Source organism: Rhinolophus hipposideros, assembly GCF_964194185.1.
Source record: "Rhinolophus hipposideros genome assembly, chromosome: 18".
NCBI lineage: Eukaryota > Metazoa > Chordata > Mammalia > Chiroptera > Rhinolophidae > Rhinolophus > Rhinolophus hipposideros.
In genome coordinates this window covers 33,841,458-33,860,313 of record NC_138064.1, presented here as the reverse complement: position 1 = coordinate 33,860,313, position 18,856 = coordinate 33,841,458, and the positions used below count along the sequence as shown (strand labels likewise).

Genomic DNA, 18,856 nt, shown 5'->3' with positions numbered 1-18,856 from the left:
TAGCACTTAGTAAAATCCTGTTTTAAAACTTATACAACATAAAATAGTATGTGGTCTGTGAACATCTATACATTTTAAAATAGTACATAAATTCAAATAAAATTAATTAAAATCCAACTTTTAACTATATACAGTTAGTTATTTGTGAAATGGTTCAAATAAATACAAACTCAGACTGGCTTTTCTTCCTCCTAGTGGTTATGTGTACAAAACTAAATTCAATATTGATTGAAAGCAAACAATCCAAAAAGGAAAAAAGGCACACATTTGACTTAGTAAAAACTATTTATCTGTTTTTCTCTGCAGATGACATCGTTTTAAGTTCATTTCCTTTCACTGCTATACTGGTATATATTCAGTAAATACAAACAAAAAGTATTATCAGCATCTGTAAAATATAACTGGGAAGGCATATTATTAAAGCATCATATAGCATATTCCAAAAGAGCAAATGATTCTCTAATTACTGGTTTGGGATACTTGTGCTATTTGCTCATATAATTCAGTTGGTGGCATAATTACACGACTCTGTAACAAGTTCTGGGGGGAGACTTGTTTAAAAACAATTGCCTTGGATATGTATTATTTTTAACTGTACGATTTTTTTCCATTTTAGCTTTTTTCATTTTAATGGTAAATTTAAAAAACGATTATCTTTTTCCTTTGTTGAATTGCAGCACAGCTTACTCCCTAGTCAAGTGGGGAAACTGTACCAGTAAAGAACTGCAAATGAGGAAGTGGGGGCAGCGGGCTCATTCTTGGACTGTCCTCAGTGTTGGATCATCAGGTCAAGGTGAGTCAACATTTTCCAGACTGCTTTACCAGATTAAAGCAATTTTCAGTACCACCCAAAATATAGTCTCATATGTTGTCTCAGCACTGTGACATCATTAATTTTTACTAATGTACTTAGTTGGGTTTTATTATTTTATATAATTTTAACTAATTTAATAAAATTGTTTTGCATTTTTGTTAGGTAGGATTTATGTTTTCCCATTTTTTAAATGTTGTCTGCATTTCCGAACATATAACCTCTCTGTAATCTTCTCTGACCACTTACTGTTGGAATTTAGGTACTGATTTATATTTCTATTAAATCTTTATAAATTTTTGGTAAATTTTCAACACTTGCACAGCAAGTTGTGATTCTTAAACTTACTTTTAAAATTTATGTACAGTAAATTTACTTAACCACATAATCTTAATTTCAGTAAGGCTCAGGTGGAGCACCATTAAAAATAAGCAGAAGTTAATGTGAAGAGTAGATGATGACATATAAAAATTATTTGCAATCTGTAGGATAACTTTAAATAGGACTGTATATCTCTGAACTTACTTAGAACACATCAGTCTATTAGCTTGGCAAGACTAGTTCCCAAGCTTGTTACACAGCAGATTAATCAAGACAGCTCCTCATCTGTGATCTCAGTACTCACCCAAGTTGCTTCACGGTGCCCCTCTTATTCCCACATCCTCTCACCCGTATCCTTAACCTCTGACAGCTGCTATTTGTTTTCTCACTTTATAGTTTTGCCTTTTCCAAAATGCCATCTAAATGGAAGGGAATGTTACAGTATAATCTTTTGAGCCTGGCTTCTTTCAGTTAGCATAACACGTGAAATTTATTCATATTGTTCCTCAATAATTTATTTTTTTGTTGCTCAGTAGTATTCCACTGTCTGGATGTACCTGAGTGTGTTTATTCATTCACCTTTTGAAGGATTATTGTTCCTTTTATGATGTACCGTTTTGTGAGATTTAACAAATACACTATTTGTCAATCAAAATTAGGATACAGAACAGTTCACTCCCCCAAGTACTCCCCTAAATGAAGCAAGCAGATATTTGGTGATCTACTTCCTATAATGTAAAGGCAAGATAAATGAATTAAGCCAACTCACAAAAATATAACATGTACTTAATAGCTAGAGATTGTCATTTAATCTGTGTATCTATGTACATATGTGCTTGTATGCCAGGCAGTTTTGTAAAATTTACTTAACTTTAATAATCCAAATTCAATACTGGGTATGGAATTATTTCAACAGAAAATAAATCAAAAACTAAGATTCACAAGCTCTGCTACTTCCAGAGAGTAAATGAACTTGTCTAGAGTGAGTCTCTAAAATCCTCCTTCATAAGGGGTACCTAGGTAGTTATGATGCAGGGCATTCAAGAATTATTCTTTGAGAAATACTAGCTTATCCTAGATCCATTTTAACTAAGTCTTTAAAAAACATACTAAAAAATTTTCATAGATAACAGAAAAATGTTTTAAATAAGTGTTATTTATGGTTTAAGTAGAAAATACATTTCTTTATTCAAATCATGTTAACTTTCAAGTATATTTTGAAATGACACACAAAGTTATAGCAAAGCTATACGTATTTTAAATTCACATTCCACTCTAAATTCTTTACTATTTAACAAAAATAACTTTTTATAAAGCTTACTAATTTTCTAATATTATACACACTATCAATCTACACTTTTTCTGTTTCTCTGAAAAATTAGAATAGCTTATATGAAGATGTTATATAAAACTAATTGGTATATTACACACCAAACTTAAGTACAGATTCTGTACAATATAATAGTAAACATATACATTACAAGAGACTTAAATGCTTGTTAAAAGTAACAGTTTAAGGAATCTTTCATGGAAAAAATCTGTATCACAAAATGCGGTGGCTTAAGTATCAGCTGCTTTCTTCTCATGAATTTCTTTCAGTAGGCATTAACTGTCCATTTAGCTTCATTAACAGTTTTACCACGAGGCCAGCCTGCAAAGTAAAACATGTTAACAATAAATATGAAACATGTTAGATGAGTAAATGACATACATGGCAGCAGACAGTTCCCTAGCATTTGAAAAGGTACTTTTTCATCAGGAGGCAGCTTGTCAAGAATAAAGTAGTTACTCAGGCTTTTGAAGGGATTTAAGAAATAACCTACTGGATACAACTAGAGGCTCAGATAGGATACCAATCCAGAAGAGGGAAAGACGACCTAATAACTTGATAGAAGAGATAGGGAATACTGGCTAGAATTTTTTTAAATGGTAGAAAAAGTTTTATTGTTGTAAGACTGAAACAAATTATTCAGATAAGTTTCTGGCTTTGTTTGCTTAAGAAAGGCCTGCTGTTTTCAATTGGTTTTAAATATTTTAATTTCATATTAGCAGTTTTCCTTGAAGTAAAATGGACAGTGATTAAAAAAAATAATTTTACTAATACGGTAGTTCATTATTAGAAGTCCAGAATAACTGACAAGTACTTACCTGTTTTGTGTGTACTATAAAGCTCATTTTATTTTCCATACTATGGATCTGAAAGCATGCATCAGCATCTCCCAGCTGCCACATAAAACAACCATACTTAAGACTGATGAGTAAAGCCTACAAAATAATTAGAAATTGTTGTATTGAAATATATATTAAAAATACCTATCTTCTCTTACTATCTATACTTATTTTGTCAGGTCTAATGTCAGAATAAAACCTATTCAAAGCACCGCAGTAACCCACACAGCCTGCAGTACAGAATTACATATATGGTAGACTCTCAGAAGACTGAGAACAATGAGATTCTTTGTATCAGATTGACAAAGATTTTTAAAAGATGCCCATTCTGTAGTATGTGTATATATGTATAAACACACACACACAAATATTACTCAGCCATGAGAAAGAAGGAAATCCTGCCATTTCTGACAACTTGGATGGAACTTGAGGGCGTTATGCTAAATGAAATAAGTCAGACAAGGACAGATACTACATGGTATCACTTACGTGTGGAATCTAAAAAAGCTGAACTCACAGAAGCAGAGTGGAATGACGATTACCAGGGGCTGGTGGGTGGGGGAAATCGAAGGGATGTTGGTCAAAGAGTGAAAACTTGCAGTTATAAGATGAATGTGTTCTGGGGACCTAATGTACAGCATGGTGAGTATAGTTAATAATGCTGTACTATATACTTGAAAGTTGCTGAGAGACCTGAAATGTTCTCACCACAGAAAAGAAATGGTAATTATGTGACGAGGGAGGTGTTAGCTAATGCTATGGTGGTATCATTTTGCAATTTATAAGTGCATCAAATCAACACATTGTATATGTTAAACTTATACAATGTTATATGTCAATATATCTGAGTTAAAGCTGGAGGGGAAAAAAAGATTTCCATTAATCAGTTACTTTCAAGATACATAATTAAATGTACTACAAGTTTTTACTTTCTGCATCTTAAAATAATTACTTTTACTTTATTCAGTACTTTTTGAATATTCACACAGCACGTAACATGTTGACTTAGGAAAGTTCATTTCACTGAAAATAAGTATACTAATATATATATTGTAAAAATAAACATAATTTTAAAAATTAGTAATATACTATACCCTTCATAAATTCAACAGAACTATTTAGAGCAACCTATTCCTACACTTTCCTAATATAATGGTATATTCAAGTAGGAAATTAATATATTCTTGAGTATTTTTAATAAGTCTTTCCTAGAAGTAACTTGCATTTTCTTGCCCTAAAAATATATTCTTTGTATAGACACACAAAGTGTTCATCCCATCTTTTAAAATATGTATGTTTAGAAACATGAGCTTTCTATGACTGAGTTCTCAACATTGATTGTAAATAATAAACTAAGAATATGCTAAAAGATAATTGTTTAGGGCATTTTAAAATTGAGCTTCTGTAAATGAAACAGTATAATTAATTTACATGAATGTATATTATGTATAATGGGAAACTAATAACATTCTTCTTTAAAAATAGCCATCTCCATTTATATTGTAAAATATAACTTTATTGATAGGATATGCTAAAATGTTTAGCTATTTACCAAGGTATACACTGAAGCATTGAGTCAAGATATCATATTACTTAAACTGCTTATCTTTGGATCAGTCATCTGAAATTTGTTTAATCAAGAGGCAGGAAATAGTCCATTTATATAGGCTCAAAACAGTTTAGTATAAAAATACATCTGTGGTATAGCAACTCAGTTAGATGGAGGTCAAATTATCAATAAAAGTACTGAGACCATAAGTTAAAAATAAGGTTTTGTTGTTAAAAGACAACATACAGGACAAAAAGGAATTCTTGAGAAATCCCCAATAATGAAAACAGCTGAATGGAGCTGATGAACCAAAGCGTCGACATTGTGGTTTTGATATCTGCTCCCGAAGGATAAGTAGCTCTCAGGAGGTAAAACCTACAAAGGGCAGGTGCTGAGTGAGGGAAGTCAAAAAGCACAAGAGAAATGGTAGGGGTAGTTGAGAGCAGAAAAGAAAAAAACCACAGAAATCAGGAGGACCATGTAGCTGACCAGGACAGAAAGGAGAAACTGATGTTGACAAGTGATCGTGAGGAACAGCACTAAGTGGGTATTTAAATAAGCAGTTTAATTCAGAAGAGCATTATGGTCAACATAAACTGACATCAGCGAAGGATAATGTGTTACCTGTGTGTGGCCGTGATGCTGTTAAGGTTGAAGATGTGTCACCAAGTACAGTTCCGTTATGAAGACTGTAATGCTTCACTATAGTAAAACAATGAACCCCAACATAGTGTATTTCTCTATTCAATAGTGTCTACATTTTACGTAAGTAGAACAGACAGGTCTCTGATGAGCACATGAAATTGGCTGAGCTGTATTTTCTGATAGGCAATATTCATTATTTCAAAAATATAGATGATAGAAGTAATTGATGAGAGAGAGTAATCTCTCTCTCTCTCTCTCTATAATATATATGTATGTTATATATACACACCCTGCGTGTGTGTATGTGTGTGTGTGTATATATATATGTATGTATACACACATACACACAAGGAGAGTATATATAATATAGTATACTAAGTAATTGGTGTATACACTCACTCACAGACACACACACACACACGGTGCCAAAAAAATGTATACAGATTTTAAGAAAGGAAAAAACTGTATTAAAATTATAATACTCAATATATACCAATAACAAAAGTCAATACAAGTCATGTTTGATTCTGCAATTACAAGAGGTACTCAAAGTGGTTACCATCAGTGTAATATTAATACAGTTTTCTCCTTTCTAAAAATGTGTATACCTTTTTCTTTTTGGCACCCCCTGAATATACAAGTAAAACCCACAGCAGTTTTCTATGGCTTTTCCTGAGAATCTCTAAAGCTACTGCATCCCAAGTAGAGTTTTAAATGTAAATGAAGGTATTTTTGCAGACGAATGTGTTTACTCCGTTTAAACAAGCTTGTCAATTCAATCCTAGCAGATTTTGGTGAATCTAAGACAACTGAGGACAAGCTGATTGCTCCCACCTTTGATGATTAGAAAATGTAATCATCTTGTAGCTTTCATATGTGCTATAAATTTATCAGTGGCTTGCAGAGCACAAGATAATGATTATATGGACAGAAAATATCATTACCCTTGGGCTCAATCATGTTTTTATATACCCAAGAATCAAGAACAGCATTTCTATTTGTATTTCTAGAAATTGAAAATCTTATCCTGAAAAAGCACCCCATTAAGAATATTGTTATCATTCTCTGCCTGATACTGCTGCTATCTCACTTAACTCCTAGACCAGAATATATTATTCATAATATGACATGTAAGATATTGCTGAACCATCATTTGAATACGATATAAAACTTTATTTCTGCCTAAACTTGGAATGCTACCACAAATCAAACATAAAATACAGTTTAGAGAAACGGGTCTGTCAGTGTTACACCCACAGCATCGCCATCCAGTTCAATGAAAAAGGATTTGTAGTTATTGGTACGAAATGCTCTGAAATAGTAGAGGAAAACTTTTCTGAAATGGTGAGGGGAACTTCATTTTCTTTAACAAACTTAGTATGTACAATATACATAGAAAAGTGGTTACAAGCTAGTAAGAACTTACTTGTATTTTGTATAAGTGAAATAGTTTAAATAGAAAATGATAAGCAAATGACCCAAAAGCAAGCTGACATCAGAGACTTCAAAAAATCAACTTCCAGGTCAATTACTAAAGTTAGTCGCTCTTCAGCCCTATGTGTCTACATATTCTCTACCTTCATTCACAGGCATATCTATCACCATCAAATGACTAAACCAGGATTGGGGTACTTTCAGAAGTTATGTGATTACATAATAAAGTCTTATAAAAATGAATATAAAAATTATGTTTATGATGAAATTTCCTAATCTAAAATGTCTTTTTTAAATGCATAAGCTTAGTTATTATTACTTTAACTGATTTGGAAAATGATTTATTCTTTACAAATCTAAATAAACAAAATAGATTTAATTTTTATTAGCTTCCTACACTAACTAGAAAGCTGTTCATCCTGTGAAATGAGTTAAATATATTAAAAATAATTGATAACCAACCCCATATTTTATATAACTTTAGAAAAAGGAGCACAATACAGTCACAAGACTCGACTGAAAAGCTATGAAGTATTCCAGTATTCGGTATTCACAATCCCTTCCACACTTCATCCTGCCCCCCAAAAAGGTTCTTATAACTAATTCTAATTTTCAAATTGAAGCTCTTGTATCAGATATTATATTTCCTTTTTAAATCTGTATTTTTTCATTTAAATCTATCTGATTTTTTAAATACACAATATAATCACAGTTGAAATTTTTAAAAAGTTGCAAATGGTATATAGTGAAAAGTAACCCTCCTACTCTTGTTCCCAGTTACCTGGTTCCCTTCTCTAAAGCCTTCAAAAGACTTTTTATGCGAACACCAGCAATATATATTTATGTAAATATAGTCTTCACTTCCCCCCATTTTTTAAAAATTGAGGTATAATTGACATATTAGTTTTAGGTGTACATGACTCAATATTTGTATATACTGCAAAATGATCACCACAATACGTCTATAATTAACATACAATCATCATACAATTACGAAATTGTTTTTCTTGTGACGAGGAATTTTAAGAGCTACTCTCAGCAACTTGCAAATATGCAATACACTATTATTAACTATAGTCACACTGTACATTACATCTCAATGACTTATTTATTTTACAACTGGAAATTTGTACCTTTTGACCCCCTTCACACATTTTGCCCAACCCTGTCAATTACTAATCTGTTCTCTGTATCTATGAATTCAGGTGATTTTTCCCCCCAAGATTCCACATATAAATGAGATCATAAGGCATTTGTCTTTCTCTGACTTTTTTCACTTAGCATAAAACTCTCCAGATCCATACATGCTGTCACAAATGGCAAGATTTCCTTTTTCACGACTGAATAATATTCCAGTGTGTGTGTGTGTGTGTGTGTGTGTTTGTGTGTGTGTGTGTGTTTGTGTGTGTGTGTGTATGTGTGTGTGTATGTGTGTACCACATCTTTATCCATTCATCCATCAGTGGACACTTAGGTTGTTTCCATATCTTGGCTATTGCAAATAATGCTGCATTGAACAAAGTGGTGTATATATCTTTTTGAGTTAATGTTTTCTTTCTCTTTGGGTAACAGTCCACTTCCCCATTTTTAACAAAAGGCAGCGTATTACATTTGGTTCAGCACCTTGCTTTTTCACAAAATATGTGTTGGAGCATTCTATATAAAAATATTCATTTTTTTAATATGGCTGCAAGGTATTAACCCACTACTGATAATCATTTAATTCCCTCCAATCCTTTGCTATTATAAATATTGCAATGAATAGTCTTGTATACATGCCATTTCTAGATTTTTCATATAGGCTGGTACTGTTATTTTAGATATACAGAGGGTGCCCAAAAAATGTATACACATTTTAAGAAAGGAAAAAACTGAATTAAAATTGTAATAATATATACCGATAACAAAAGATGAATACAAGTCATTTGTATACATTTTTTTTGCACCCCTGGTATAATATGACTGGTCAAAAACAGCCAAAAAGCTGAAAATTTACCTTAGTTTCCATGTTGAGGAGATGAAGTCCTTTTATATTTACTCCTACATACACGAGGATGACTTTATGGTTGCTGGGGCTTGCCTTTGTAAATATCTGTCCTGTGAAAAAAGCTGCTCCATATGTAGGAATTTCCCAACAATTCTGTAAGAACATGCGCTGAAGGTGATGCATTTCTTTACTAACACCCTCACTCGTACTAAGAGTCTAAAACCAAATAAAGTAAAATAAAGAGATGTGAAGAACGTACCTTTGATAATCCAAATAGGTCAACTAAGCAGTTTCTAAAATCAAGGCTGCCCCCAAAGAAGAATAAAAGTGTGACATTATCCCAAGAGCAATTTTTCTTTTGAGATATTATATTAAAAAAAAAAAAGGAAGAAATATCAAGGTCTAAAATACTGTTGTTTATTCTATTAGGTTTTTTAAGTGCCTCATGGATACAGAAAATGTATTATTTCATGTTTTTTTAAATCTCTAGCCCTTACCACAGTGTCTAGCACATAGAAGGTGTACAGGAAAAGATTCTACATTATTAATAATAAAAATATCTTGCTACTTTCAGTTTCAGGCATGTGAACCAGAAAACCCTTTTTTAATTTTAGGACTATATATTTTATGTACCCATGTTTAAAATAACACTAACAAAATTTCAACAAGTCTATAAAATGTTCTGTTAAACAGCTTACCTTGTATTCATGAAGTATTCGGTTTGTCCAGTGAGGTGCCTTACTTTTCAATTTGGTAATAGGTACAATGGACTTTAGATTTTCTTCACTGTAAGTAAATAAGCCAACATCTTTTACTTAAGTCATCGTTAGTAGCTAAAGTAATATAATCATTTAGACACAAATGGCAAGTAACTTAATTTTTGAGCTAAAATATACAACATTGTAAAACACCAGAGAATTCTAAAAATTGTAGGGAAAAGCCACAATCCTAACATTGCTCAATGTAGAGGAATATTTCTTCTTTCAATAACCACAAAAAAATTTTGAAAATTGATAACCACAATAAACATTAGATGTGTTAAAACTGCAATGCTTTCTCTCAACATGAAACATGAAACTAGTTTTGTGGTGGGATTCTTAAGTGCATCTGCTTTATAACATTCTTCTGTTAGTTATTCAAGTCAGGTTTTAGTGAACTTATTTAAACATATAGTAAAGATAAATTTTAAAAGTATAAGGGTTATCAAACTATAGTCAAATATAAGAAAACTAACTTAGGAATATAACTTAAAGAATGCTTTACACCATTTTTTTTTTCTTTCCTCATTCCATGCCTTGTATTACAGTCGTCCCTTGGTATCTGCAGGGTATTGGTTCCAGGACCCCGAGGATGTTCAAGTCCCTTAGTCAGCCCTCTGTGTGCATGGGTTTGACCTGTGGTTGGTTGAATCCATGGATGTGGAACCCACAAATATGGAGGGCCAATTGTACTTAACTCCAAACCAATGTATAAAACATAGTATTTCTTAAAAACATAATATTTCTAAACTTTCTCAGTTAAATTGAATCTTGAATATAATACAAAACTACACATTTTATCAAATACTTACTTTAGGAAACCTTGCTTGTGTTTCTTACTCTCATAATTTCCATAAACTATTTGCAACAGTAGACTTGCCAATGTTATCAGTTTGGCATCAGGAGCTGTATAAAAGCCCTTCAATAAATTATATCTGGCTTCGTCAAAGAGAATAAGAATAGCTAGAGGATCTTCAATCTTAAAAGAAAAAGTATAATTTGATTATTAGGCTATGATTTCCTGTTACAAATGTACAACTTGTCACTTTCCAATATGGAAAAGCAAAAGCTACATATTTGTATATAAATAGGCTGTTATTGCTTAAGAGTAGGGGTTGTCAAATTTTTTCTATTAAGAGCCAAAGCGTGAAGTTCACAAATACTTTAAGCTTTGTGAACCATATAGTCTCTTAAAACTACTCAACTGTGCTATTGTAGTGTAAAAGCAGGCACGGACAATACATCAACAAATGGGTGTGGTGGTGTTCTAATAACACTTTATATGTGGGTACTGCAATTAGAATTTCATAAAATTTTCACGTAACATGAAATGTTCTTTTGAATTGTTTTCAACCATTAATAGCTTATAAGATATACAAAAATAGGCAGTAGGTCAGATATGGCAATAGGATATCGTTTGCTAACCTCTGATTTACAGTTCAATAAATTTTCATCCATTTATGGATATGGATAATTTCTAGTACAAGTTTACTTAAATTCTTTATATTCCTCAAACATTTTTCTATTATCTATGCTTCATACAATATAGTAATAAATCTCAAAGATAAGAAGTATGTTAATTCCCAGAGGGTGCATGTAGTTTAAAAAAGTTTATTTTAAGACAAACATTTTTTACATGACTAAAAATACTTTGCACTTTCAAATAACATTAAAGGAGAACACATGATTTTTTTTTTTTTTTAGGTTTTAAAAACCTTAAAGTTTCACTTTATCCAAAAGGATTAACAAAGACTGAAAAATGCTAGCCTACAGAATATAGTTCTATTTGGAAATAAACACCAATTATAGTTTCTGAATGAATTCTTAAAATATTTCCAAATATAACTCACAATGATCCAAATTCCTTACAGAAAAAATTATTTCTGTCATGCTGACTAAAATAATAAAATACTCCATGTAATACAAAAAAAACAATTTCATGCGAAAAAATGATGGAGTGGATTGTTCTGGATTTTAAAAGATTAAAGAGACAATCAAATCTGAATATGGATCTAATATTAGATATTATGGAAACATTAATTTTATTACATGGTAAATGGTACTGTAGTATGTAGGTTATGTCCTTGGTCAAGATGCATATTGAAATATGCAAGGATGAAGTGCCATAATGTATGCAATTCACTTTAAATGGTTCACAAAGGAGGAAAGATGAAGCAAAATATTAAGAATTAGTGATTTAATGAATGGTATATGGTGTGAATTTTATTACTGTTTCAACTTTCCTGTGGGTTTTTAATGTCTCAAAATGAAATGTTAGAAGATTAAAAGAAAACACATTTTTCTAATAAAAATTGACAATGAATTTGAAGAGTTTGAGTAGAGAAGAGTTATCTTTCCTAATAGTATATTCAGTATTAGTCAACAATTGTTCTTTTTTAGTATATGTGCTGCCGAAGCAAGCACAACAATTGTTCTTTTTAAATGAAATCAGGCTGTCTTCATCCTCTCAGAAAAATGATGCTAATCAATAAATGCAACTCTTCTATTTTTCAGGTGGTACAAACAGCAATGCCTTAATTACATGAGTGAAAGAACACTACTATTTTACCAGATGATCATATTTTGATTTACCTTAAGAATTCTAAGCCTTGCTTCCTTTTCACCTGAGCCCACTTTAAATTATTTATAACATAATTATGCAATTGATCATCCAAGTATTATTATTATTGTTCTTTTTCTCCAGCAGCCAAGTTTTAAAATATTACTTAGGTGGAGAAGGAAGACGGACTGAGTATACTTATTTGCAGATTTCGTGGACCTAATACATTTTTTGAAACTGTGCTAAAATACGTATAACAAAAAATTTGCCATTTTAACCATTTTTAAGTATACAATTCAGTGGCATTAATTATACTCATAATGTTGTGCAACCATAACCTCTATTTCCATAACTTTTTCATCACCCAAACAAAATCTGTTACCATTAAGCAGTAACTCCTCATTCTTCCCCTGCCACACACCTGTGGCAACCACTAATCTACTTTGTCTTTATGCGTTTGCCTGTTCTAGATAGTTAATATCAAGATATTTTATATTAAGTAGAATCATACAACATTTATCCTTCTGTGTCTGGCTTATTTCACTTAGTACAATGTTTTCAAGGTTCATTTATGTTATGGCATGTATCACAACTTCATTCATTTTTTATGGCTGAATATTCTATTGTATGTATATTTTGTTTATCCATTTATCTGTTAATGGACACTTAGTTTGTTTCCACCTTTTTGGCTATTGTGAATAATGCTGCCATGAATATTGGCATACAGGTATCTGATTTCTTGTTTTCAATTCTTTGGGTATATACTTAGGAGTAGAATTGCTGGATTACCTGGTAATTGTTTTCTTTTTTGAAGAACTACTAAACTCTTTTGCATAGCAGCTGCACCATTTTACACTCCTACTTGCAGTGTACAAGGGTTCCAATTTCTCTACATCCTCACCAATATTCGTCATTTTCCTTTATAAAATTTTATTATTGTAGCCATCGTAGGTTTGAACTGGTTTCTTATTTGTATATATCTTCACTGAAGGAATGTTATTCAAATCCTTTGTCCAATTTAATTAGGCTGTCTTTTTGTTTATGAGTTGTAGCTCTTTATATATTCTGTATAGTAAACCTTTATGAGATATATCATTTGCAAATATTTTCTCCCATTCTCTATGTCATCTTTTCACTTTCTTGATAATGTCCTTTGATTTTATGTTTTTAATTTTGATGAAGTCCAATTTATCTGTTTTTTATTATTCATGTTTTGGTGTCACATCTAAAAATCCATTGCCAAATTTAAGGTCATGAAGATTTACGCATATGTTGTTTCCTTCTAAAAGTTTTATGATTTTGTAAGTTTTGAAATTGGGAAATGTGAATCGTCCAACTTTATTCTCTCTTTCAAGATTGTTTTGGCTATTCAAGATTCTTTCTAATTCCACATGTATTTGAGGAGCACTATTTCCATAAAAAAAAGGCTGTGGGAATTTTGTTAAGGGACTGCACTGAACTGGTAGATCACTTCGCTAGCATCATCTTAACAATATTACATCTTATCCTTGAACATAGGATGTCTTTGCAGTTACTTAAGTCTTCTTTAATTTCTTTCAGTAACATTTTTGTAGTTTTTATTGTACAACTTTTACACCTCTTTTGTTAGACATATTCCTAGGTATTTTATTCTTTTAATGCTATTTTAATGGATTCCTTAATTTCCTTTTTTGGATTGTTTGTTGCTGGTGTATAGAAACAACTGATTTTCATATCCTACAACTTTGTTGAATCCATTTATTAGCTCTAATAGCTTTCTTGTGGGTTTTTTGGGATTTCCAAAATAATAGGATTATGTTATTTGTGAACAGAGATAGCTTTACTTCTTTTTCCTTTCCCATTTGAATGACTTTTATTTCTCTTCCTTCCTCTCTTCCTACTTCCTTCCTTTCCCCTTCCTTCCTTCCTTCCTTCTTTCTTTCCTACCTTCTTTCCTTCCTTTTTTCCTTCTTTTCTCCCTCCCCTCCCCTCCCCTCCCCTCCCCTCCCCTCCCCTCCCCTCCCCTCCCCTCCCCTCCCCTCCCCTCCCTTCCCTATTTCCTTCTTTCCTTCCATTTGTCTAATTTGCTCTGGCTAAAGCTTTCAGTAAGTACTATGTTAAACAGCAGTGGTGAAAACAGGCATCCTTGTTTTGTTCCTGACCCTAGGAAGAAATCTTTTAGTCTTTCACCATTGAGTATGTTACCTGTGGGTTTTTCATAAACACCATTTATCATACTGAGGAAGTCCCCATCTATTCCTAGTTTTCTAAGAGTTTCATTATGAAAGGGCATTGGATTTTTCTCAAATGCCTTTTCTGTGTCAATTGACATGATCATGTGGGTTTTTTTTTTTCCTTCATTCTGTTTGTGGTTCTAACATATTTTTGATGAATAATCAAGATCTTCATTTTTGGTAAATTTCATACAACTTTTCATATAATTCCCAGCATATTTGATTGACACAAATCTATCTTTGGTTTCGATAATATTAGAGGGACAATCTGAGTACTCAGGTACAAAACATTTACCAAGTTTAGACATGTTCAATGAAATTTTCATGTGTTAAAATTTGCTTAACCTTGTTTATTATTTCCTTGAATAAAGAATCAGGAAATACATTGCGTATTTTTTCTTCCACAGTTATGAGACTTGGAACTACCCCCACTGCCCCAACTTTCATAGCTACCACTGTATTTAGACTCTCATACATAGTTTAACTTGTAATATCTCCCTTAGGTTTCTTCTTTGTCCATTCAACCTTCAGATGGCATTATCTCACCTTTCCTCTAATATTTACAGTAATTCAAATCCAAACGTACTTGTTTGAAACAGATCTTTTTATCAAATATATACTGTATTCTCTTTTTTTTTACTATCTATATAGTCTTTTGCTTGGATTGAGAACAGCTACTTATTGTTTGTTGAGAATAATTTTTTATGTCCCCTTTGCAAAAATAATCTTCTTCATCCAGAATGTTTTCTTCTTTTCTTCCCCCCACACCAAGGTAAATTTCTTTGAAATTTACACAACTGATTAGCCCTTTATTAAGTTTCTCTTTGACACTGTACTTCCTTCTAACTATTCTAACTATTTATTTTCTGTATAATCTGTCTTCCATCTGGTTGCTAATTCTCTTTAGGATAAATTCTCTTATTTCTTTTGTATTCTAAGACAATGGAGGTAAAAACAGAAAACTATCCAGGGGCTTTGTAAGTTGGCTTTGACTCAAACTCTACCACTTGCCACAGGGATGTGAGGATTAAGCAGAAAAACAGAGTAAACCCCACTGTACAGGAAGAGCACAATTTCTGCCTCTAGTGCCTACAATAGGAACTCAACGAATTCTGTACATTTAAATGACTGTAAATAACATTTCCAAGCAAACCTTTTTTTCAACTTCCAAAGGGAGTCTCACGTCTCTTCTTAGGAAAAGCTGTGGTGTTTCCCTTTGGGGATCCAAATTTGTCAATTCAGCAAGTATTTCTGGCCAGTCCCGAACATGTTGCAAGGGTTTATGATAAGGTTTAAGCTGAAGGCCTGAAAAACATCTTTCCTTTTATAAATGATAATGTAAAAATAAATCAATTGTATCAACGCATAGAAACTCTATTAAACTCTGCACATAAGTACTGAATACACACAAGCTAAAGGAAAAAATTTAAATAAACATTGACTTTAATCAATGTTACTATCCAATTTGAATTTAAATGCTTTTGTATTTAAGAATAAGAATTATCAGAATAATTCTTAAAATAAATAAAATTTATTAAATTTACTTAAGACCCTTGATTCCATGATAGCCTATTTAATTATGATAAATGAGTACAATTTGGTTTTAAAAATACAATTAAACCATTAGATAACCAATCACAACAACCTCAATTACATTCCTTATATATCTACAATACTTTGAGAGAAATCTATAGTGACATTAGGTTTACTTTAAATAAAAAGATCTGATAGAAAAGTAAAGAAAAATATTTTTGTATTATTTTGAGCTCTGAAAATAAACACAAGTTGGATGAGCACCACACTTAATGGCATTCAAATCAAATTCCATTGCCAGAGAAAAAATGTTTTGTTTTTTACCACTTAAAATATTGTTTGGATGAAAGGGGAGAGAGGGAAGGAGAGAGGGATGAAAAGTGAGGGAGGGCCCAGAAGCTTTACCTGTTTCAACAGTTTGAGCACTAACAATTTATATAAAAGAGAAGAACACTGTATCATTACAAAATTCAAAAGTCAATACTAAGTTGATGTTATACTTAAATTTACCAACCCACTCTCAAAAAGGAATGAGGTTCACACAACAAAATAACAACTTTCTTACTGAGGTTTTCTGAACAGATCCAAATAGTGAAATATTGCTGTGTTTCTTGAGAAAGACGCATTCCTTCCATTATCTGCTGCACTGTGGTATTATTTCCATGCTTCAGTTCAACAGAACGGTATGATCCATCCATTCTGTATATTCGAACTTTTTCATACTAGTACAAAGAATGATGACAAATTATGCAACCTGGTTAGAAAATATACATCCCAATCCAACAAAATGCTTTAATTTCAACTACATCTGCTTTATTACAGATTTCTTACATGGAAAATACCAAAAAAACTGCTTCACGTGCAAATCTGCTGGCATTATTTTTTTAAATTTTACTTCTATTATTTATATTTTCTAATATGTTTTCCTCTGGATAGTTCATGGTCAAGTAAGTTTTAGAAACTGAGGCAAATGGCTTTTTTAAAAATTCAACTTCAAAATCTTCTGAGAGGATATTTTAAAGCCATAACGTACAAGATAAATATCACATGGGGGATACAGATTTGTTAACTAAATCTGGTATTAGTCAAGTACCTCATGAGTCTAGTGGGCACAAATTATACTGTAGAAATGTATACGAACAATAATTTGTCCTAAGAGGAATCTGTGATAGAAAACTTTGCAGGTAAAAATTAGGGAATGATGGACTTTGAAGCAGTTTCTTTCCTCTAGTTCAGAAAATCCCAGAAAGAAATGATATTCTCAATACATTTTTATTGTTATGGGAAGTGATGCCTCCAAACAACTTCTAGGACAGTTCATTTTAGATAAAAGTACCTAATTACTCTTATCTTACACATTCTAATAGAAAAATTATGCCAAGAAAAAAAATAGTGTTTTAACTATACAATTAGAAAATAAATTGCAAAGAAGTGTAACATAAGAGTGCCCACCTCACTTACCTATTTTCTTGCCTTTGCCTTGTACTCATGGAATAACATTTTGACAAAATATGTATAACTGTGGGTGTGAGTAATTATCCTTAAAGGGAGAAACCCTATATTCTTTATCTCTACCATTTTCAGCATTTTATGATGTTAAATTCACAGAAATACTCAACAAAGACTTATTGTCTATTTGATGGGAATGTCTGGAAAGGTTCGGCCATATGGGTTATATTGGTTGGTATCAAACTTTTATCCTGTATCTGTTGGTATAAAGCCTTTTATATGGTTTGCAAGTTTTCAGTTTTTAAATTGATGATAGTTTTATCGTCACCGTAACTTTTAGGCATACGTGAGTTTTTTTCTAATTGTTAATTCTTCTCTACATTAATGTCACAGCTAATTATTTTGTACATAATTAAATGGAAAGTTCAGGTTGAATTGGTGGAACAAAAGAGGTAGGAACTCTCCTATTTTAACTCATTCACTTTCTTGAGGAGGAAAATGAATGTGTAATAGGTAAGTAACTTGCTGAAACTAAATTAATGAATGATGTGTAATGTCAGTTTTTGTAAATATAAAGTACTGCTGAGAAGGCCTAAGTAGAGAGAGATGCTTCAATAAACAGATTACAATTTGTAATTAACACTTCAAGCATAGAGATTATAAAGATTAGGTTAATTTTAAGTGATTAACAGATTTATTTATTTATGCAAGTTTCATTTTGTTATGCAAAAGTAAATGTCTGAGTGTTAGGGATGGTAACAAATTTAATATCTATGAAGCCTAATCATGAGGTTTTATAAAAGTGGTAAAGAAGCAATCTAGCCATTTATCTTTCTACTCTTGCCACAGATCCTCAAATTACTTATTACGTATGATTTTGGCTTTCTGAAGGTAATTCTTACTGGTTTGTTAACGGCTTCCTTTAATAATTTTGCAGTTTCTTCCCAATTATTTTGTTTGTTTTCTTCACAAATATTTAAAGGGGATCTTCCTTGCTGGTCTGTTATATGCTAGAAATGTGGGAAAAAGAAAAGGAGAAAGAAAAAAGGCATTAGAATTATATGGTATTCAATGGGAAAACATTCAATCTATCAAAGTTTCATGAAAACAGACTCTTCTCGAGTATTAAGCAAATACTAACCATACTCTGTACATGCTATACTTAAACACGAATTGCCAAAGATAAATGAAAGACTCAAAGCACTAATCAATGTGATTTTTTAAGTCTGATTATATATACAACAAAGGTTTTGTTAAAACTATTATTTTTCCGTTCACACAAATATTTGTTAATACAATTTCTAGAAAGTGGGTAGAAAATCTTTTTCACTCTTAAAGATATTTTTGATGATATACAATATAAAATAAAAAGAGGTTAAATTTTGTGTACATTCTGGAGATGGATAGTGGTGATGATTGCACAGTAA

General features: G+C 31.7%; 1 protein-coding gene across 4 annotated transcripts in view; it reads right to left on the bottom strand.

Annotated features, from left to right (window-relative positions):
* Positions 1 to 270: 270 nt before the first annotated feature.
* Positions 271 to 18,856, bottom strand: part of KRIT1 (KRIT1 ankyrin repeat containing) — a 37,140-nt gene continuing 18,554 nt past the window's right edge. For all 4 annotated transcript variants that reach the window (XM_081079289.1, XM_081079292.1, XM_081079290.1 and 1 more), the window contains 8 exons: positions 18,332 to 18,439; positions 16,546 to 16,702; positions 15,601 to 15,752; positions 10,487 to 10,653; positions 9,615 to 9,702; positions 8,926 to 9,132; positions 3,281 to 3,397; positions 271 to 2,783 (listed from right to left, as the gene is read on the bottom strand). In XM_081079289.1, the coding sequence (XP_080935415.1) occupies positions 2,715 to 2,783; positions 3,281 to 3,397; positions 8,926 to 9,132; positions 9,615 to 9,702; positions 10,487 to 10,653; positions 15,601 to 15,752; positions 16,546 to 16,702; positions 18,332 to 18,439 (1,065 nt within the window). In that variant the 3' untranslated portion in view covers positions 271 to 2,714. The remainder of the gene's footprint in view (positions 2,784 to 3,280; positions 3,398 to 8,925; positions 9,133 to 9,614; positions 9,703 to 10,486; positions 10,654 to 15,600; positions 15,753 to 16,545; positions 16,703 to 18,331; positions 18,440 to 18,856) is intronic.